Source organism: Lynx canadensis, chromosome C1, assembly GCF_007474595.2.
Source record: "Lynx canadensis isolate LIC74 chromosome C1, mLynCan4.pri.v2, whole genome shotgun sequence".
Lineage (NCBI taxonomy): Eukaryota > Metazoa > Chordata > Mammalia > Carnivora > Felidae > Lynx > Lynx canadensis.
In genome coordinates this window covers 68,416,618-68,440,772 of record NC_044310.1, presented here as the reverse complement: position 1 = coordinate 68,440,772, position 24,155 = coordinate 68,416,618, and the positions used below count along the sequence as shown (strand labels likewise).

The 24,155-nt window shown below is 33.8% G+C and overlaps 1 protein-coding gene across 1 annotated transcript in view; it reads right to left on the bottom strand.

Annotated features, from left to right (window-relative positions):
* ADGRL2 (adhesion G protein-coupled receptor L2) overlaps positions 1 to 24,155 on the bottom strand; it is a 160,173-nt gene that overhangs the window by 15,948 nt on the left and 120,070 nt on the right. The window contains 8 exon segments of the mRNA XM_032594329.1: positions 4,992 to 5,058; positions 6,391 to 6,611; positions 7,547 to 7,756; positions 8,731 to 8,904; positions 10,001 to 10,206; positions 10,476 to 10,601; positions 20,474 to 20,657; positions 23,506 to 23,544. Of these exon segments, the coding sequence (XP_032450220.1) occupies positions 4,992 to 5,058; positions 6,391 to 6,611; positions 7,547 to 7,756; positions 8,731 to 8,904; positions 10,001 to 10,206; positions 10,476 to 10,601; positions 20,474 to 20,657; positions 23,506 to 23,544 (1,227 nt within the window).

Here is a 24,155-nt window from a genome sequence, read left to right as displayed (position 1 = left end):
TTTACAAACAAAACTGACCAATTTATTCTGGTGAGAAAATTAAGAGTTTGCTAGCAAAACAAAATTAAACTAGCTCTCTATTTAACAACAACAAAAAAAAGGGTTCTACGTCTATGAAGAGTAATCCATTTTAGAAATCACTGAAGAGTTGGTGAATGAGTTGAAGATAAACAATAAGTACATTAATAAATAAATTACAACTTCAAAGAAATTCTGAACACAAGAGGTATGCTGTTCAAATGACTTCTCCCTGATTGGCTTGCTGGAAGAACTATTTCTCTTTTTCTTTGTAAAACACTGCTGTCCCATAATCAGCAAATGGCTACAATGTCCACGTACTTCTACTCCCACGAGACAAATTGTATATCTAACACTTAGTTCTATTTTCTCAAACCTGTTTGTGTTCTACTCACATAGCTAAACAACACACAAACCCATAAAACGGAGTCTAAAAAGAGGCTGTAGTTTCTAACATTCTTTAATTTAGTGTTTTAAAAAGATGTCTTAAAAATGAATCTCTTTAAAAACAATTAAAAATATCAGAAAAATAATCATAAAATCACAGAAGGAGTTTTGCACTCAGATTATTTCAAAAATGTCTGAGTTCTCCAATTAAAAAAAAACTAAACACAAGAATCATAACCAATGCACTAATATTTAGGTGCCAAGAAATTTATAGTTAAAGCCAATACTAATTTAGACTTTGAAATATGACTTGAAAATATACAAATAATGAGGGAACGGTATCTTCAAAGTGACAAAATACCATCATTTCAAGACAAAGTAGTAATGAAAAAAGGCACACTAGACATATCGTGAACTACAATATAAAATGGCCAAAAAAAAAAAAATTGCTAAGTGTAAGATACTCTCTTTTCCCCAGTTCCACACTAAAAATAAAGATCTCACCAACAATGTATTTATTAGTCCTATTAAAGAAATGAAAAAGACACTCATGTCATTTAGGTATTGAACATTTTAATATACTATCACCAAAATGGATGACAGTGAAATCCTTTCTGGAATTAAATAGAATGATTCCTGAAGTGTAAATAATTTTTTAAAATGAGGTTTTAGAGTTCTCTTCTGTCTCCACTGCTAAAAAAAAAAAAAAAAAAGGTAAATATATTTATTTTCATAGAAAAAATATTGTTGGCTGTGATCTTTTTCAGGAGGTGATACAGTCTTGATAAGAGTCATGATTTTGTACAGTAAACTATTTCAGTAGATGTTTTTCCCCCTCTCCCTTCTCCTTTCTTGTTCTCTTAAAATGTAACTGAGAGAATCAGAACAAGAAATTGAAGGGCAGATAGAAATACCTCTGATTAAATCTATCATACACAATAGTCACTTAAAGGCAAAAAAAGTTTCAGATGAAGTACCAACTGCAAATCTTGAGTTCTTCCTTCTTTGCATTTTCCTCAGGACATATTTGGCTCTTTACAGCCATAAACTTCTGTGTGTGTGTGGCTTTTTTTTCCTGATTAGAGTAAGGGATTTCTTTCTCCTCACTTTTATTTCTTCCCAATTTACTTTCCTGCATTTGGTATGCATTTAAAAAAATAAAAGAAAAAAAAATCCCAACCATCAAATGGAATTTCCCCTATTTCTTCCTGGAAAGCATACAAAAAGGCAGCCCTTCACGTGCTGCTCTTGTTCCAAATTCCAATGCAGCCACTTTCTGTCCACTTGCTTTTTTTTTTCTTCTTTCTAACATAAATACTACTAAGTTTAAACATAGTACAGATTTTGGGATAGTACATACTTTGATGCTATGCATCAGTGAGAAAGGGAAGAGACAGAATTAAAACCGTGTACACAAAGATTTGTCTAAACCTGGGAAGTGCATGTCATTTACTCAATCATCCACATAGAAGCCACTAGTGGGCACAGTATTAGGGTTGAATTATATAGTGTATGTCAACCCATTAGCCTAAATGCCCATACTGATGATTAATTTTAGAGATGAGGCAACGATGAGGCAACTCATCCAGGAATTAATCAGATTTTAACTCTGCTGTGCATGTGTGTGTGTGTGTGTGTGTGTGTGTGTGTGTTGTGTGTACACACGGGTAAATAGGTAGATGGATATCTCTTAATAGAATTCTATGTGGAAGAGACAGCAAGCAAATTCAGAAGAAGCACATTTTTCCTACTCAGCTAAATAGAGTAAATCACCAAATGGGGCATTCCTTCTCTTCTAATGACAAATAACACACTTTTACCTATCTCTAAACAATAATTTCATAAATTATTGTATAAATAATCTGCTAGTGTAATTTGTTGATAAAGTTCTCCACTTAATGATACGGCGTAGCTAATCATCACCCATATGGATGACACAAAGGTACAAAGAAGTTTAGAAAAAGAATAAGGTACCACCGGTTATAGGAGCCCACAGTTTGTTTTACAGTCGTCAGCCTGCTCAATTGAATCACATCCGTCTAGGCTTAGCAGCTTAAAATTCATTCCACAGCTTGCAGTGCTGACATGGATATGATAAGACAGAAGAACAGAAACACCACTCTGAAGTAACCTAACTGAACTGCACATGTTCTGACCCTTTTTGTCCTCCCTGGAGCTTTTGCTACCTGGCAAATGCAACTCTAAAACTGCACTTGTATCTCCAGATCTTTGCTGTTAGCCAAGCAGAAACCTATTTCTCCCTGGGACTAGCAGCCGGAGAGGTGTTCTCTGAAGAAGACTTCTAAATGAGTGTGTGAGCTGAACTCTTACTGAACTGAATTAATTATTAACGATGCAGATGGAGCTGTCCAAATGATAAGAACAGCTCCTGACGTGTCATGATCCAAGCTTTCATTAAACCATTTCAGGCATACTAATGGTTTCCCACTGCTCATTACTTACAAGCACTTTTCTCATAGATATAATAACTCTAGTGCCTGTAGGCAAGACAGTCTATAGAAATACAGAAGCAAGGAGTTTTATCTTCCATAGCATGTTATTTTTCTTCATAGAACATTATTAAAAATGTACACTTATTTAATACTACTAAATTAAATGGCTTCAATTCAGAAAAGTTGGAAATGCAAAACTATACTTTCCAGGAATATTGATAAGTAATTTTTGTTGTAAGAGCACTCCTTCAAAGGGTAGTATATGATATAACTTGTATTATTAAGATTTGTGTCTGAATTGACTTTTAAATATCCTTTATCATCAGGATATATGTAATATAAATATATTAATATTCAACAAATGTGCTGTACAATCCTATCATATCATATTTCAATTTAGGTCACATGCAAGATGTTTTACCCTTCTATATCACTCTGTCTCTCTGTGTTGGGATAATTAGAGGGCAAAGCAGTTACAGGAGAATTACTCCTAGGATCTGTACTGTCAAAACAGCTAACTGCTGTGTTTTTGTTTTTGTTTTTAAGTTGGGAACACTATTCCCAAAAGCCCTTCACATTTCAACCTAAATTATTTGGTACAGGGTAATAATGACAACAAGGCTAATAAATAATAGTAGGCTCACACTGTAGGTGGGAAATATAATAAAATGTGCTTTACCCATTTTCTTCCTAGAAGCTGACTATATGTGAACATTAAAGTCTTTAGGCCAAGTGACAAAGTTAATACTCTAAAGTCAGTATTTATTTTTAGATAGAAATAAACAAAACTGTAGCACAACAGAAGTGAACACATGATACTTTTATAGACCAAATACCCCTAAAATGGTCTCTACAATTTTCAAAGTATCAATATGTTTAGCCAAGGGCTCAGGGGAAAAAAGAGAAGTCTTTAAGGATCATGCCACTTCTTGTCAGCTGTTTACCATTTATTTTAAGAATGGCTTAGGCTATGTTAACTTAAACCAACAACAAAAATGGGGCAATCATTTGGATTGAAGAATTCTGGTGAGAAATCAGCTTTTCTAGGAACACTTGAACATGTTTTACTGGTTTGATTCATACAGGCATTCACCTCAAATTTTCATTTTGCTTTGTATGGTGTATAAAATAATTCATTTTAAGGACAAAAGTACATACACTTGAAGTAGTTTTGAGTTTCCTTGAACTACTAAAATTTTTTCTCAATTTTATGAAACACCAGTTAACTACAGAAATATCCTAATAAGCTCATTTGTGTCATTTCTTTTAAAGAAGAAAAAAATCCTTAAAATAGGTACTTAAAAGATATAGGCAATATTTAAACTTGTTTATGTTTCCTTTTCAAAGTTTTAAGTCCAAATATTTTAGCTACATCCTTTTATTTCAACTATATTTCAAATATTTGACTAATGGTAATATAAGCAGTTAAACACTTTAATGTCACTATAGTTAACTTGTATCAAATTTATTATTTTTTTTAATATTTCTATTCATTTATTAATCTCAACTTAAAATCTTTTTGTTCCCCCACAAGAATTTAGGGTATGGATATTTATTTAAAAGTACTAAATTACGTGGAAATTAATGTAATAAATATTAAGCTAATGTTCTTTCAATTCCATAAAACATTCATTTAATTTATAAATGCCACATAACTTGGTACAGGGCTAGTATTACAGGTTTTGGAGACATAACTTTCTGAACTAAAACTCTTAGCAAAAAATTCACTACTCAAAAACAAAATATACACTTCAGTTATTCTTTACTAATTGTTAAACTAGGCTCAAATCATGTGATCTTAACATGGCTTATATATAGATAAATTTTACATGGCTTATATATAGAGATAATTTTTTTAGATTATGACATCACACTGTAGCAAACTAAATTAGATTAAAAAAATTACTTTTTAGAGGAAAGAGGATTTTTCAGAAATACTACTAATCAGCAATATATAAACTCTCAATAATGGTATAACATCTAAAATATACTTTATAATTTTACCCTGTAGGCTAGATATGTTTATAAATCTTTGAAAGCATAGATAAATTAACAATGAAAGCAATTATCCCTGTTTCAATAGCACTGCTAAAGCAGCAAACTAAAAATGAAGGGAAAATAGAGTCTCCTTACCAGAATAATGAAGGTAACTGGTCCAATGAAACTCCATATAAAATAGTTATCAACATGAAGCCAGCAACTATTATGAAAAGAAAAGAGTATGTATTAAGTAGCTTCAATGGATCCTCAAAATTACAAAAAAAATTGAATTTTAAAAATCTATCAAAAACTATCTTTACATTTGCTTTTGAAAATTTACTTATCACAGGTAAGAATAATTTTAATAACTCTGAGTTGGCTTTGATGTAAACAGTAGTAATTTATTTACTTCAACATACTGTTTTTCATTTCAGTTTTTAAATTTGGTAAAGGCATACATTATTATGCTTGTATGGGGAGAAGAATAAACCCCACAACACCCAGTCCCTGATTCATAAGATCTCTAACTTCACTAAGAAAAACCTGAAACTCGATAGTCCAAATCGTCTCATTATTTTTAAGTTCTTATCTTCAAAATTTGCCTATCAGATCTGTATCTGAGATAAAGTGCTTAACCCTATGGAACATAACAGACATAATAAAATGTTCAGCTGCTGTGTTTGTTTCAAAACAGTACAGCATAAATATAATACCTCAACTGGGAATGGATGAATACGAAATAAAAAAAAAAATCAAAGCATAGCACTCATCTAGTATTAGAGTAAATGATGCATAAACTTATTAAGACAGATTTTACTTAGTGGTTCATTTTTCATATAACATTGAATCCCCACTGAATTTCTTTTATTTGTCTTTCATCATCTGTATAGTCAAAAAGCTTTCTTTAGTCCAAGAAATCTTTATATAACTAATTTTATCAAAGGAAAAAATAAACAGAATTGGAAGGCAAATTCATGCCTCTAGCAAATAAACATGGCTTAGAAACATGGCTGTCTACCTTCTGTCATTTTCCATAAATATCTATATTTTTTATAAATGAAAGACAGTGACTTATTTTAATCCTTTCAAACTGCCTGATAAAATATTATCAAAGTAGAACATATGGGATGGAATGTGCTACTGTCACAATTCAGAATGAGAGTTAGCTAGAGGGTCGGCTGCACAAAGAGAGCTAATGAAGCATTAGGTTAAAACTGAGTAGTTAAACCTGTCAGATGCTTTAAGTTCAGAAGAATTTTTACTTAATATCTTTCTAAGGCCAAAAAGTTATTTACTTTTTCAATTTGTTTCAGGTCAATCTTTTGTGTTAAAAAGAAAGTCCATAATTTAGAATCTGCCTCGCTAGAGTACAAATCCTCTGAACCTAGAAAATTACAAAAGACTTGATTGTAATTTGTGCACGGCATGCCCATTCTCTTACCAATAAAGCTTTCAGATGCTATTTTAGTCTGTCAGGGCCCCTCACTGACAGCTAACAGGCTTTAAAAAATTATTCACTTGAAAAACACTCAGGTCGCTTGCAATTACTTACGCTTTTTCTGTTCCATAGCTCTTATAGTCAATAGCAGCTGAAACCCCAACCACTGTGGCAGGAAACAAGTAACCAGCAACATAATAATATTTCTTCCTTGAATATTCACTTTCAAAAACTTCAACTAACATTAGGTAGAGCTGTACACCTTCTAGGCACATCCAAGCAAAAGCGGCCAAAAAGAAAAAGTGTAGTAGTCCTGCAAATATTGGACAAGCAATCTGTAAAGGAAAAGAAAAAAAAAGCACAAAAGAGAACACATGAGTACAGACTACGCCAAAATTACACAATATTCACTGATAGTTCTCACTGTCTTTAAAATAAACGTTAAAGAAACCACTGTTTCTTTAAAAAAAATTTTTTAAAATAAATGGAAATGAGTTCTAAACGCCAAATTTGAAGAGTTTAATGCTTATAGAATATAAGGCCAGGTGTGCCAGAAATTTCATCACTGGAAGATATAACTATTTTTAGTGAAATTTAAGTGCAGATAAGAAAACATACCTGAATTTCTCTTCTAGAATTATCTATTATTAAATCAGAATATTTACATACGGATTAGTTGCTCCATAGATCTCTGGAACAGTTGTTCTAAATAAAATATATTACTTCTATATTTTTCAATAACAGAATTTAAAAATTCACTTTAATGATGAATATCCTGGCTGTGATTCCTAATGATATTTCCTGTCGTATGTGAAGCATTCTTAAATTCATCCCAGCGCAGATGGATAGAGGGTAAAGCATTAACTAATTATGAAGTACTGACACTGAGACCTCATGGTGATGAACAAATTGCTAGAAGATGAAGAAATGATCACTAGTCAGAATGACTCCATAAGCAAAGTGAAAATGGTAAAAATAGGATTTTTTCACGTCAGTATCCCTAGAGCTCTTCTATTCAAATCACATGTCTTAATAACAACCCAGAAAAATGCTACTGCGCCTTGATACAAGAAATGAATTAACTCACAGTAATAATACTTAATGATTGCAGCACTCTCTTTTAATTTGTTACAAATTACCCTCCAACATCATCATCGTCAACTATATTAAGTTTACAAGGTCAAATATCAATATCGACATCATGTGTGGATTCACACCTGTTATAGTAATTTTCAGAGATCCAAGGGCAATAAGCTGAAGGGGTGCTTACCATGTACTTCGTCTTGTCAATGCCTATTAGGAAAATAAATTCCGCAATGAAAAGGTTGATACAAAGGTTCTTGTGAATAGTATTGCGGTCACTCTGTAGGCCACGGAAAAAGCAGAAGGTGAAGATGCATATAGCCAGGCAAACAAGGGAAATGACAATTCCCACCCAGGTGATGACGGTAAGGAGTAATTCGTGAACTCCATCTTTGTACTGAAATAAAAACAATGAGAAACGTTAGTATTTCTGCATTGTATCAACTAAAGATAGGTAGCTTTCACTTGTGATAGCTCATCTTTAAATACTAAACTCTGTGAACATTCTTATGTATTCAAACAAGGTTCAAAACTAAAAAGGAAACTTGATCGTATAACAGAGTTCAATATTATCTCATTAACTTTTATATCCAAAGAATGACCTACGAAAGTGGAAGATTTTACGTACAAAATAATGCGAGAGCCCAATTATTTCAAAATAATGACTGAGATAATTACCTACATAAACACAGAAGAATATTTATACACTATAATAAAGGATACTCAGTTATGATAAAAAAAATAATTGGCATCTTAATGACTGTCCTGGCTGACAAAAAATTTTAAGCTTCCATTTTCCCTTTGACTTTTTATATTTATTTATATACTAAGAGTCAAAGAACACAATAGACCTGAGAGTTTTCACGCTATATTTCTTAAAATGTTTTATCTTCTGGCTATCATTCTCTTAATCACGGAAAGGAACACGAAGAAACGTTCCAGAAGCTATCCTGACCTTTCAAAATCTGCAGTTTTGCAGTGTGCAACGTTGTTAGGAAAACTTAAAGCCAAAGTTGTAAAACGAGATTCAGACATTCCAGATGGGGAGGGTGTGTTAAATTTTAGAATCCTCAGTCTCTTTTGTAGGACCTATTTCTGCTCCTTTTTTAAATCCCTGACTGCCTCTGCCGAACACCTGCCCAAAGGAGAAAAACTCAGAACAAGTCTGTAAAGCAGATTTTGAGAAGTAACAATAAATATAGGGCCAAGACCTCCTAAAATATACGGACAGTGTAGAGACAATCAGAAATTCACACTACTTTGTTTGCTAAGTTTTAGTTCCGATAAGCACCCAAAGACGGGACTGTTACCCAAGCTGTTTTGAATCTCTGAGGTTTTTCTCTGCTACTAATTAGAAGTGCAAATACTTACTGCAATTTCCCTGTGGGCCATGAGAATTGCAAAATTGGTTAGGTGGCTGCATGCACACGTCGTACGAGTTTTATTAGTGTCAACCAGCTTGCAGCCCTGGGTAGACCAATATCCCATCATAGTTCTTTCTGAGTAGTTCCAGAAGGAGCAGTTTGCATTGAAATAATTGTCAGGCTGGGAAATAAAATGACAAGATAAAATTAGGATTTTACACTCTAAGATGGCAATAGCAATTGTTTAATATGTGTAAAAGGTAATTTAGATTAAACTTTGCATGTTTCGGACTATAAAGTTTTTCATCAGCAAAATTGTAGACTATGTTATACAAGGCAGATATCTAACTTAAAAGGGGTTTTATAGTCCGAAACACTCTAAAGTGTACTCTAAATTACCAAAGACCCATTTTCCACAATTACAATTTCCATCTTATGATTTTACATACTGATGGTACATTGGAATCATTTTTTTTTCTTTTCTGACAAAAATAGACCCTTGAATTTGTTCTGAGAAAATTCTGTAAGGACCAAGTATTTTAAAAATCTATTTGGGGCCCATTTTTATTCTAAGTGACATGTCAGCATCGTCAAGGTTTTTAAAAGAGTGAACTAACTGCAGCAGATGTAAGAGAACAGTGCACAAATTCATTTTTCTTTGCCAATTCTGGGGATCACTTGGCTATCTGTGGGCACGTATTCACTCTGATTGTAACAGAAGCCAAAATTCTGCAGCCAATCTTCCAACACAGGATAATGATTTAACTGCCAACTTCATTCTAAGGCACAGCAGAGGAATCACCTCTCTTCAAGTCTAGATTTTTAAAAACACCACAATACTTGATCACAATTGTGTTGCATATGATCAGTAAAATCAAAAAGAAGACAAACAAACAAAAAGGTCTGCCATGCTAAAAAGGCAGAGTCCTAACAGTTAATACTAGGCTATCCTGCTGCTAAGGTAAGAGTTAATTTTCATTCTAAAACAAATTACAGTCATTTACATTTTCCTGTTGATTACTGAATTAGCTTTCATTAAGAATACACTTAAGTTCTAATAATCACTGAACCAGGCTCATTTAATTTTATGTTCACAGACTTAAATAAACTTATGTCTCTGACCTAGTCCAACATTTGAAATTCAAATGGAAAGGTCTTTTCTTTCCTCTTTGCCTTCTCCCCATTCCCTTTCTCCCTGTCCCCAGCACTTCAAGTTTTGCATTTCATCCTCACTGGTTTTATAACCTTCTGTAACTTCATTAGCATATATAACTTACATCAATGTGTGGCAGGGTAAAAAGCACAGGATCTGTCAAGTATACTCTGCTGGATTCTTTATTAATTGAAACTGAAATGACGTGGGAATTCACTGCAATGGTGCTATTCCGACCAATAAAGTCAGCCCCCAGTTTTATGGTTGCGTTCTCTGTACTTAGAAACTGTCCCAAACTCCGGTAAATGATGAACACCAACTTCGCAAGCCCTAGGAAGGTAAAACAGTCGTATGCCTTTACGGGAAATATGCTTACGAATGAAAAAATACATCCAAATAAGAATGAAAGGGAAGAATCCTTCTGGACTCTTTATTTGGATTAAATTTCTTGGGAAAGAGGAAGGCATTATTTTAAATCTGCTTTTAAATGATAAGTAGTATTGTTATATTAAGAGTTAAATATGCAGCATTTTGGGGATTAACAGGTATAAATGAACAAAAAATCCTGTCATTTGTTAAAAGATTCTGCTCCATCTTACCGTTCCTGCTGTTCTGTTTGACAGTATTTGCAGAAAGTTGGATTGAACTGCCTGCTCCTTTGATGCCCAGAGGAAATTTAAAGTCTTGGACCTGTCCTTCTGTACTGAGCACTGCCACTTCCAGAACTGGAGGAGGCAAAAGATAAAGGGGAGGAAAAAAGGACATTCTTTAAACTACAAAGCGGCACATGATAATTGCCTGGAAAACCACTGCTTCTTTTTTTTTCTGCCTATAAAATTTTACTGTTAAATTTCAACAAAATCATAAACTAAATTACTCTAAGTTAAACCTTTATTGATAACTCTAAAACATTTCATATAATCATTTTAACTTTTTTTCCCATGATTTTGTATCTTCTGTCATGAACTAATTCCTGACTTTTATCCTAGGAACAGCGTAAGAGTTAAAAGCACACAACTTTTAAAATTTCATTTATACCATTAAAATAAACAAAAATATTTCAAAGTGGTTTTTTTTGTTCCGTACATTAAATAACTTTTCAAGGCACATTCCATGACAATGGTAAAATAAAATATGAAGTATAAATTTGAATGCCTTTACTGCATGTATACATCTATTTTTATGTAGATGATATTTTCATACATAATAAGATTATATAGCTCAATTTTGCAATACTTGGTTTTCTCTAATTTCTGAACATAGTGAGACCAGCACAGCATATTTATGAGAAAATGTTCTGGCATTATTTTAAACCTTCCCATTAATTCTCACTAGTAACTAATAACCTTTACATTTTTAAGTTATGTATGCCATAACTTAACAGTTATGCCCTGTATGCCAAATCTGGCCTGCCACCTCTTTTTTGTAAATAAAGTTTTATGAGAATGCATCCATGTTTGCTCATTTACCTATTGTCTATAGCTGCTCAATTTCTACAATGTCAGTTAAGTATTTGTAACTTAGACCATGTAGTTTAGTTGCCTAGGCTAACTATTCGGGCCTTTATAGTAAAAGTTTACCAACCACTGTACTTTATTCCTACATTCAAAAATTTATGGAAAGGGAACAGGCTGATATAGAACACTAAGAACATTTACCTAATCAACAAGACCAATGTTGTTTAACTTTGTTTCAAAAATATAATAGTCATAACATAAACACTGTCTACTCTAATTCCAATAAAGATTGCAATACTTTATATCAATATTCATTTAAGTTTTTATTTTTTTAATTTTTTTTTCAACGTTTATTTATTTTTGGGACAGAGAGAGACAGAGCATGAACGGGGGAGGGGCAGAGAGAGAGGGAGACACAGAATCGGAAACAGGCTCCAGGCTCTGAGCCATCAGCCCAGAGCCTGACGCGGGGCTCGAACTCACGGACCGCGAGATCGTGACCTGGCTGAAGACGGACGCTTAACCGACTGCGCCACCCAGGCGCCCCTCATTTAAGTTTTTAAAAGAATGGAAAAGCATTATTGGTTCTACTAAAGTCAACTTTTTTATATTAATAATTAGAATATGTCATTTTACTGATGAAATGAGAGGGATTATATACAAAATTCATTAGTTTCATCCATTAGATTTTAAAAAGTAACAGATACTCTTAATAATTCAATAGAGTCCATACATTTTTCTCTGAATTTCACTCTAATGGTGTATATTCTTGCATAGCGATTTCTATACCTAGATAAATATGTGTGTATGTGTTCGTACACACACACATACACACAGAGATATGATTAATTCACCTACCCCCTTTCTTTTTACAAATATGGGCTTATACCATTACAGTTACCTTTGGATAATAATTTATTTTTTTAATCTTTCACAAATTTGTTCTGTAAAGTATATATAGACTTAGTAGTAAATATGAAATCATAACATTGGAAGATTTTTATAAGCTATCAGGCTACATGTCAAGCACCTGAACTACAAGTTTATAATCAGAGTCATACAGATTTTAGAATTCTATAAGCTGCAGAAGCTGGTTAAAAATATTTATTTTACTGACCCATGCTTAGAAATATTAAGTAGGTGGGTAGGTAGATGATCCCCTCTCTTTATATCAGATTCCATGTATGTGAAAAGGAGGTAGAAGGGGGGAAGAAGAGAGGAAAAATATACATCTAATGTATACCTCACTCCTTTTATGCTGAAAGGGACTCTCAACTATTAACTTTTCTTACAGAAGACAGAAGACAGGGTGAAAGACTGAAATCCTTTGAGTTCTCATGAAAAGTTCCAAATACAGACTTACATGTACAAAGAGTTAATTTCATTCAACAAATATTTACTTTAATTTTAGTAAAGTAAAGCTTTAATTCAAGCTTTAATTCAACATATATTTACATAAGTTTAAAAATCATGTCCATAGTAAAAAATTAATAATTTGAATTTTATTTATTTATTTATTTTTTATTTTTAATTTTTTTTTTCAATGTTTATTTTTGGGACAGAGAGAGACAGAGCATGAACGGGGGAGGGGCAGAGAGAGAGGGAGACACAGAATCAGAAACAGGGTCCAGGCTCTGAGCCATCAGCCCAGAGCCCGATGCGGGGCTCGAACTCGCGGACCGCGAGATCGTGACCTGGCTGAAGTCGGACGCTTAACCGACTGCGCCACCCAGGCGCCCCAATAATTTGAATTTTAAAAGGATCATTAATACAGATCTTTGTAGAGAATCAATAATCAAATTTATATCAATAAATAAAATTGTATCAATAAATAAGTAAATTTAAAAACAGATAAAAGGGAAAACTTCCAAGAAACAAAAAAACTGCCTAAAATAAATGAAAAACTCTATGACCATTAAAAAAATAACTGATAGCTAAATGTATGCTGATTCTTAAAAAACTGCTCCAGAAAATAGAAAAAGAATACTTTTCAACTCATTTCACGAGACTTATATAATCTTGATGCATAAAACAGCACAGGGAAAGAAATCATAGAATGTTCTCACTTATTAACAGGGTGCAAAAATATTTAATAAATCATACATATATTTTAAGTATAATATCCTGAACAGACTGAGTTTAACTCAAAAGGGCATTGCAAAATACATTAAAGTAATTCACCAAATTAAGAAATTAAAGATGAAAAAAATTATTAGCCAAAATAATTCAACAAACTTCAATACCCATTAAATTATTAAAAAAAAAACTTTACAGAAGAGTAAGAATAAAAGAAAAAAATCTTTGCCAAGATATAGGTTTTGTTATCAGATAAAGCTTATCTTTCCAAACGGACATGCAAAGATTGATGAAAAACTCAAGAAACATTCTTTTTAAAGTCAGGATGATTCCTATTAGGAGTTTTATTTATTAACATTGTACTAAAAGACCTACCTAATGCAGTAATTCAAGAAAAATGTTATAGAGCTTAAGAAAAAAGCAAAATGTTATTATTTACAGAAAATATAATTAACAGCACAGTAATTTTAAGAGAGACTCTATATATGATTGGAAGTAAAAGAATTTAGCAAAGGTGCAGTCAGCAAAATCAAATGTGATCCTGTACAACAAACAATAAACAATTACAATATGCAATTTTTAAAAAGGTACTATTTTTTAAAGTTTATTTATTTATTTTGAGGGGGGATGGGAGTGACTGAGGGAGAGGGGGGGGAGGGGGGAGAGAGAGAAAGACAGAGAGAGAGAGAGAGAGAGAGAGAGAGAGAGAGAATCCTAAGCAGGTTCTGTCCTGTCAGTGTGGAGCCTGACATGGGGCTCAATCTGAGGAACCATGAGATCATGACCTGAGCCTAAATCAAGAGTAAGACGCTTAACCAACTGAGCCACCCAGGGGTCCCAAGATACTATTTAAAATAAAAACAAACAGTGTAAGTTATCTAAGAATAAAACTGATTTTAAAAATGCAAGATATTAATGGAAAAAATGCAGAACTTTATTAGAAGAACTAACAAAAAGTGGAGAATTATACAAGGTCTTATTTGGGAGACCTCAATAAGTAAATAGATCTGTGACACTTCTTTCAAAATTAATTTACAAAATCAGCCTAATTCTAATGAAAAGTCCAGTAATATTTTCTGAGTTTGTGGAATTTGACAACTGACTTTAAAATTCACATGGAAAAGACATGCCAAGAGCAGCTACAGTAATTCCTCACAGAGCAGAATTTAAAGAACTTACCAGACATTAGCAGTATTGAAACAAAAACAAAAGGAGCAATGTATAACACACTTCTAACATGCATAGAAATGACAGATATCATTACAAACCACTGGGGGGAAAAATGAATTATGAACTAAAAGTACCGAAACAACACATTATCTATATATCAAAAAAAGGCAACAGAAAACAAAAAAATTAGTTTCTTCCCTCATATCATCAACAAAAATAATTTTCAGCTGGATTAGAACATAATTGTAAAAAAAAAAGGCACAATTTTGTCATTTCTAAAGTATAAGATCATTTATAAAGTTACAAGTATAACTACATAGCAGGGAAAATTTTTGAGGACACCAAAAAGGAAAGTTTTTTTTTTTCTTAGTTCATTTATTTATTTTGAGAGAGAGACAGAGACACACAGAGAGAGAGAGAGAGAGAGAGAGAGAGAGCGCACAAGCAGAGAAGGGGCAAAGAGAGAGAATCCCAAGCGGGCTCCGGGCTGTCAGTGCAGAGCCTAACACGTGAGTTCATGACCTAAGCTGAAATCAAGAGTTGGATCCTTAACTGACCGATCCACCCAGGTGCCCCAATTAAAGTATTTCTTAAGACACAAAAAGTCCTACCCTAGAAGAACACACTGATAAATCTGACTTCATTATCCTGTAAAATAAAAGATATCATAAGCAAAGTAAAAAAGAGAAGGGATGCTAGGAATGTTTTCAAACTATATAGTCTACAAAGAATCGGTGTCCAGAATACATTAGCTACAGAAAAATAAATGTATAGGCAAAACCTGTGGACAACAAATTCACAGGAGAGAAAACTAAAATACCCAATAAAGACATTAAGTAATCTGAGAACTGCAAATTAAAACAATAATGTGGTCCATTCAAACCCATTAGAATAACACTTATGTCAATAATGAAGTGTATTTAGCAAAGAGGTTGATGAAGAACAATGGTATTAAAGGTGAGAATGTAAACTGGTAAACAATATTAGAAAGCAACTTGGTGGTATTTAATAAAGCAGATGGGCCTGCTCCATCACTCAAAAATTCTACTTCTAGGTGTGTGTCCATATATGTCTAGGAAGGCACATACATATGAGCATGAAGATATACAAAAACCTTCACGGTTTTCCTTATTATCAGCCAAAAAGCACAGGCCACTAAAATATCTATCATTGGCAGTCAAATCATTGTGGTGTATTGTTAGATTGAACGAATAAACTAGAGATGCACATATCAACGTGCATAAATATGAAAACTATAGTGGCAAGGCAAAATTATACAACTACATCTACAGTGTAAAATCATTAATGTTAAAACCACAAAAAAGCAACTATTGAACGTACATACTTGGAGAGCAAAATTAGAAAAAAAATTACTAACGCCAGCAAACAAATTAAGAATGGTGGTTACACTCATCTGATCAAGAAGGAGGGGATCCAAGGGATTTATATGTTACCGATAACTAGCTCCCCCAAAATGTGAGGCGAAGATGGTGCAATGCTCAGGTGTGGCTCAGTTGGGTGACTAGAATACAGACAGTTCTGATATTCTCTTAATCTATATATTCTGTATGCTTGGAATAACATATGCCTTGTTCAACAGTTTCCTGACAGCCAGTACACTTCATTCATAGGACAGTCTCACTCACAACCAATGGTGTAGACAGGATTTTAATATATTTTTCTGTCTTTGTGGTTTCCAAATTCATTACCAAGTAGTAGCTCCAATGAGAAGAAAGGGGAAGAAAAGAGAACGTACAGGAAAAACTATGGCCGATGCCGGGAGACCAGCAACATTCTAGGTTCTGTAAGGCTGGATCCCAGGGTACAAACAACACGGTGTCGACTTTGGCAGGGCCAAAACCAAGCCTCAATGGTGACGTGGCTTGAAGGAGTATAAATCTTTGCTGTTGAGAGCTGCTGTGACTTTGGGGTTTTTGTTACTACAATATAAATAAGCCTAAATTGACAGCCATGTTGGCTGCTAAGCCCACTGGGAAAATAAATGATAGGGAATTTTATAATGGGTGGATTAGGCTGATAATACCCAAACCACCTAATCAGTCATAAGATCTCAAAGAAAGACAACCTAACATGTGCCTCTTTTGCAGGATGCAATGAAAAGGTTCTTGGAGAAAACAAATTAACAAATAAACCTGAACTCATCAAGCCTCTAGATCCAATTATTAGTACATATCAATTATGTAAAATGATATAGTGGGAAGAAATAAGCCAAATTGAGAATGTGGGAAATTTCATAGTACAAATCATCTGCTCAATTTCTTCAAAAAAAGGAAAAAGGCTTAAAGAAAAGATGTAGGGATAAACGACTCAAGCAATGTATCAAATGTACCACAGGGACTTGTTTGTATCCTGGTCAAAACAAATTAAGCATTAACAAATTTACAAAAACCACATAAATTAGTTTTTTACTTTTTAAATGTTTATTTATTTTTGAAAGAGAGAGCCAGGAGGGGAGGGGCAGAGAGAGAGGAGGCCGGAGGATCCGAGGTCGGCTCTGCGCTGACAGCAGAGAACCCTCTGTGGGGCTCAAACCCATGAATCATGAGATTGGGACCTAAGCCGAAATTGGATGTTTAACCAACTGAGCCAGGTGACTCCGCAAAATCAAGTAAATTTAAACATACTTTTGTTATCTTTTGAACCTGTTTATGTTAATTTTTAAAAGTATGACAATGGAACTGTGTTTTTAATGCATGGGATACATTTTAAAGTATTGAAAGTAATAATAATATGATGTTAAAATTTGCTTTAAAATACAATGGTGAGAGTAATAAGTGAAATAGGGTTAACTAGATGTCGAAGATGGGTGATTTTTTTGTCAACATGAAAAAATTCTGCTCCTCTCAAGATATTATTAAGAAAATGAAAAGAAAATCACATACTGAGGGAAAATATTCACAGTATCTATAACCAGCAAAAGACTTGAATAATAGATACATAAGGAATCTTTATAACTCATTATTAAGAAGACAAACAATCCAATTAAAAATAGGCAAAATATATGGACACTTCACAAAAAGATACATGAAATGGTCCATAAGCATGTAAGAGTTGAACAGCTATCAGTAGTAAGTAACTTAGCAATTACACAAATGCAAAACAGAACCAATATGAGATGATACTACAAACTACTCATATGGCTAAAATCAAAAGGATTGACAATCCTAAACGTTCGTAAGGATGTGGAGTGACTGGAAGTCTCATAGCACTTAGGAGTATGAAACAGTATAAACACGTGGGAAAATGGCAGCTTTATCAGTAACAGCGGAAAAGTAGAAACAACATAAATGCCTAACAAGTGAATAAATACACAATTAGTGGTGTTTCCTTATAATGGAATACTACTCAGCAAGGAAAATGAACGACTGCATTATTGATGCTCTTACCAACACAGATGAATCTCAAAAACATTGTTCTGTGTAAAAAATGCAAGATCAAAAAGAGTACATACGGCATGATGCCATTCAACTAAAGGTCCAGAAAAGGCAAAGCTAAATTAGTGACAGAAAAGAGACCAGCGATCACTGGGGGCTGGGGGTATGAGGAGATCTACTGCAAGAGAATCAAGGGCCCTTCTGAGGTGATGTTGGTCACATGGGTGTGCATTTGTCAAAACTCATCAACTGTACACTTAAAACCACTGCTTGTATTATATAGAAATTATACCTCCAAATTGACTTTAAAACTATAATCAAAAATATAATTATAGATATAATTATACAATTTTTATGAGGTCATGTATTATAAGGGTAAATCACACAATAAAGTTAAACTAAGGATTCAAGGAGAAATCGCTAAGGAGTCAAATCAAATTGTCTTAATACCTAAGATATTGTAGCCATGCCCTAAATTTAGTTAAGAGCTTTGGGAAAGTGAGGACATAAAGGAATAATGGGCTATTTTAGTCCTCATGTCTAAAAAGAGAACAAGTCCCAGGAAAAAGGTAAATGCTTTCCTCATACTAAATCATGGATGGTATTTGCCACCAAATTGTTTGTATTTTAGAAATCAAAAGTACATGTGTACTACATTTTATAACAAACTTCACCAACAATGTCTTTTGTTATTTTTTTTAAGATTTTTTTTTTTTTTTTTTTTTTTAGTTTTTAAAGTAATCTCTACACCCAACATGGGGCTCGAACTCACAACCCCAAGATCAAGAGTCACATGCTCTACTGACTGAGCCAGCCAGGTGCCCTGTCTTTTTTCAGGTAAAAATTTAAAAAAAGAAAAGAAAAGAAACCAGCATGAAGTGTAATACTTTAGAACTCTTGAAAACAGGTATTAGAAAAAAAATATTCCCGGACATTTACATTTTCAGACTAGGTCTCAAGCTGCCATATAATTATCTCAGATATCTAATTAACAATGTGTCCTGTATATATGCTAAGCTGATGAAGCTGATGGGAGCACAGCATATCAGCCTGGCCCATCAAATATTTCTGCATACCTGGAAAGGGTATAAAAGGGAAATTTCAGGTGTTTTTTTTTTTTTTTTAATAGCCATTAGAAGATTTTGAAAACAAATGTAAGTCAAACGTGCCACTTCAAATAATACTTTCTACAATTCATCCTCTAAGATGATCAACTTTACACTTTTTTATCCTTATAGGTATATCACTGGAAAAATTTGAGAAGAATTGTTCAATGTATATCTTAGGAATCTTATTGGGCTAGCAAATAAATTACCCAAAAATAATGAAAGTTTTGGACAAAACAGAGAGCTTTATTCATTCTGTATTACTACTAAGGCTGTGGCAGAGTACCATTTTCCTTATGACCGCTATCCCAGATCACGGCAGGCCAATTTACATACTGTCGCCTCGTTTCACCTAATTTGAGGTTACTGAGTTCTTTATCATTCCCAAAGCTCAGAGTACACAAAAACATATGGTTTTAATAACACTTTATTTCTTTCTAAAAATTCAGTTATTTAAAATAAACTTAAGCCTTTGACTTTAAATGCAATTATCATAATCTGATTTATACACCTTTATTTTCTGCATTTTAAAACATGAAGTCCCACGATTTAGGCAGGTACAATTAGGCAATAAGATATGGGATCCCACATAGTTTTTTCCAGTATCTATTGCACCAATGCACTCTTTTGGTGGAAGGAATAGTCTGTGTTCCCTTTTGTTTTTTGTTTGTTTGTTTATATTTATTCTTGGGAAACTTTTTTGCTTTACTAAGATATTATAAACGTCATCTGAGTTCACCCTCTCTGAATAACCAACAATTCTAAATCATTCAAGCCTATATTAATATAATTTTACTGTACTTACTGAGTTTTTCAAATATCATCAAAAGTGAATTCCTACCTCTCACGGCCAGCATTTAAATGCTAAATTGTGCTTCGAAACTATCTGCAGCTATTTTGCAATCTATGAAGCATGTATATTCTGCATTATGGGAGATGTAGTTCGTTGACCACATTTTCACCTGAAGGCAGTTGTGTTTAGTATAAACATTTGGCTCAAATTCTGTGTGCCTAAAATATTTGACCGGGAGGATACATTCCAGAAAGTAATTTAAATTCATTAGGAACATGTTATATAAAATGGGAAAGCGTTTTCCCCAGTTCCACAGCAAGCACTTTCATTACTTACGCAATCCATATTCTGGCATTTAAGTACTCTAAACTTCTTTAATGATTTTTCAGTTGGAAAAAAAAAAACCTACATAAAACCAACTTTTAAAAGATACAGAAAGATTTTGGCTTCTGCATTAATTTTATGAAGTGTGATCAATAAATTGTAATTTGACAAAAGAGAAGTTTGGCTCTGGGAAAAAACAGATTCAGAAGGGAAGCATCATTCTCTTAAACACGTACCTTCTAAATCAAAGTTAAAGCTGACAATATATTCACTTACCTATATTTTCTGTGGGCATTGAGACCCTGGTTGGTTCTACAAGATTGTCAGCCAGGACAAAGGCGCCTTCTTCCAATGTATCGAGCAACATCGTTGCTGTGTGCGCTTGTTCAGAAGAATTCATGTGTTTCCAGGATTCCAAAGCTTCAGGTCTCAGAAGATTGTCCACTGTGTCGACAATTGCCTGCATCCATTAGAAAACTATCATTAGTTTTGACTGCTTCTAGTACCAAGGTGATTTTCACTCACTGACTAGTGACAATTGTGATATTTATCTGTCATGATGATTTACTCTCATTTCAAGATGGAAGAGCACCTGAACAACATCTACCTGGCCAACTTGAAACATATCTTACCATCTCAAAATGGAGCTGAAGATTAGTAGAACACTATTTGATTTTAATGAGTAAACGTAAAAAGATGGCTCGTTTATACTCATCTAATAGTATCTCAACTGTCAAAGAGAAGTACAACCAACGTCAGCTCTTAACCTGAGGAATTACTCTTACACACATGTCATTCCTACCTATAACCTCAAGATTTAAATGTTCTAAATAGAAAGCCCTGAGATCTCTAGAATAGCCTGATATTTATGCTTGAAAAGTTAAACCACACTGTCTTTTAGAACATGAACTAAAACAGTAATCAAAATAGTGCCTTATACCACTGTCTACTTATTACCTTTGGGAAAAAAACCAAGATGATTTCAAAGTTTATAAATTATCTGTGCGCATTTCACTCTTCCAATTCCCTGTCCAGCTAGAAAACACTTGAGAGTATACTTTAGTTCATAAACAATGATCTGTTTTTAAAAGAATCAAGAGAACAATCCAAATATTTAAAGCCTATACTAATAATTTTAGGACAACAGAAAAGTAGAATAAGGTCTTCACAACCATCCAAGTTGTAAATGTTCATATTTGTAGATTCAATTTATTACCAACAAAATAACATTAAATAAAAATACAACCCAGTCAGTTAAGCAACTGAAGGCAGGCTTTTGTACTGATAACTACAGCGTACATTGACTGTGGCTTGGAGAGCTGAAATCACTAAGTTTATTTACTCTATCCCATTTACCTAGTCAAAATATGTCATTAAGGCCATATATAAATTGTTTTGATCTATTGGTAATCACTGAGGGAAAAGAACATACATCGTGCAAAGAACAACAAAAATCGCTACTTTGCGTTACGATATTGGAATAAGCAAGGGGAAAAGTTGTTTGAAGCTACTGTCAGAGTAAGATTAATTAGCTTAATCCATCTTAATATCCTCGTTCTGTCTGCCTTGTAAGCCACCACGACCTTCCTGGCAGGTGGAAGATACTTCCAAGTAGCGTTAAAGGCTTTTTTCTCTCTCTAATGGGAGATAGAATAGTCAAAATGCTCACAGTGATACTGCTGCAGCCATTAACTAGAGTGGAACAGAAATTGGTCTGCTGAGGCCAGATTCATTAGTCACCAAGAAATACAGACTGGAGCCTCTAATCTAAGTTACAAATGAATCCTCTGTCACCAAGTGGGAACTCACTTCATTTGCATAGTGTAAGTCAGCTTCTGATTTGTAATTTAAGTAGTTTTATTAGTCTTATCTGGGCAGAGAAGCTCATTTGAGAGATACTGAAAATGACACTGGTCAGAAATTAAGGTCACGCTGAAACTCACTACGCATACACATAACTCGCTGCTGACAAGTTTTTATTAATTTGAAACACTCCGTATTTATTACCATTTGTACTTTTCTAGCGGAATCAAAAATGATCATTAGCCTAATCATATTCCTTAAGTAGTCTCTTCCTGCCAAAGAAAGAAGGCTATTCTTTTCCCACTGAGATCTATGTCCTGGGCAACATACCAATTATTACATTTCACACATTAACTAACACCTTAAAGGTGAACTGAAAATTTCAGTATGACAAATTCTATACAGTTCAGCAGTTATTTCTTTGCCCCCATTAAACAGGCTAAAAAGGAAATTCAGAATATTACTACCTAAAAACAGACTTTCCCGACACCTTTCCTTTTGTAAAGTTTTCAGATCCAACACTGTCTATTACGAGCTAGTGACAGGCCCCCCCCTTTTTTTTAAGCTCTTGCAACTAAAACTGGTAGTCATGGCTTTTGAATAACCTCTATTCTACAAAACTACAGGGTTTTTCGTTTTGTTGTCCTATGTATGTGAATTAGTTCTTCAAGGTATGATTTATTAAGGATACGGCCCCCAGAGGAGTAGGATTAGAAAATAACCACCCCCCCAAAAGAAACTTCTAAAATTCACATAATAAAACAAAATGCAATCGGGTATTATTATTTTGATCTATCACACAAAACTAGCGTGGCACACTTCCACTGTCAGCCTCAGCATGCTTCCTATTACTTGGATATACCAGGGAGAAAAATCGGCTGGAGTGAACAAGGATTCTGAGCCAAACAGAGGCTTTCTGTTTCTATTAGCCTGATAAAAACCAACATAGAACATATATTGATAACACTGTCACATTATTTATATTTCATTTCTAGTAACCCATCCCCATATCAACCTGCTTCTAGAAATCACTCCTAAAACTTTCAGGACAAAGCCTTTTTTTTTTTTTTTTTTTTTTATTTAAGAGTACACCACAGAGATAAGAAAGCAGTGACTTTTTCATGCACATACATTATGACTCTACAGTCTTTGATATGATAAACTGCCAAGAATATATCATAGCTGTTTTACTCAAGTTGTTTTTTAATCCACAGAGATGACAACAGGAAACAAAGAGACTGTATGATTACTTTCCAATTCAGAGGATATTTCATTAAAATTCTTGCATGTTTGGATAAATGAAGAAAGAGCAAAAATTATAAAAGTAAATTATTTGCTTATTCTGAGAGTAATATACCCGAGAAAAGCCAACATTTGTACAGCTGATATGGGGCACATTATATAATTATCAAAGACTGAAATACATTGGATCATGCAGCAAGATGAGAAAGCGTGGCAGGTAGCTGAAGGAGGGAGAAAGCAGGGTGACAGCACAGGAGAGATACCTTAAGGTAAGCCCTGCATGTCTTCTCTCGTTTTTGGAGCTTTTTAGTAAAAGAAAAGAAAATCAGAGGTTAGATTTTATCTGTCAAAAATGAGGAAAAAAGAAATCCTCAAAACTTAGGCTTGTGTTCCTGAGCTCAAAGTTTATTATGCACAGCAGTCCTCTGGATTTTTGTGAGTTTACGCTGACTGCCAAAACTGCACATTTACAGTTTATAGCTGCATTTTATTAAATATACTAATCCAAAGCACTGTGATAAAACTAGAGCCAAAATATGTGGTTAAAAGAAACAAAAGTGTCTACTTTTTTAACCCTATAAAACCATATTAGCCACGGATTTTGGCTTAATATGAATCCCATAGGCTTATTTTATAGTATGGTTAAAAGAGCTACCAAGTTTTTGTCATATTAGGAAAGATTAAGAGCACTAATAACACCATCCTCTTAGAGAGGGAAACCTGTCCTTCTCCCCAAACCTGCAATTGAAAACAGTATTATAGTGGCTAACATTCCTCTATGCGGTACAATTTTGCTGCCACCGTAAGAGTTGCATGTATTAGCGTCCAGAGTGTATGAGGTGTGTAACACATAATCTCTTCAAGTGCAGATAATGCGTTTGTTAAGTGGGAGTACTGACCACAATCAGGCAAT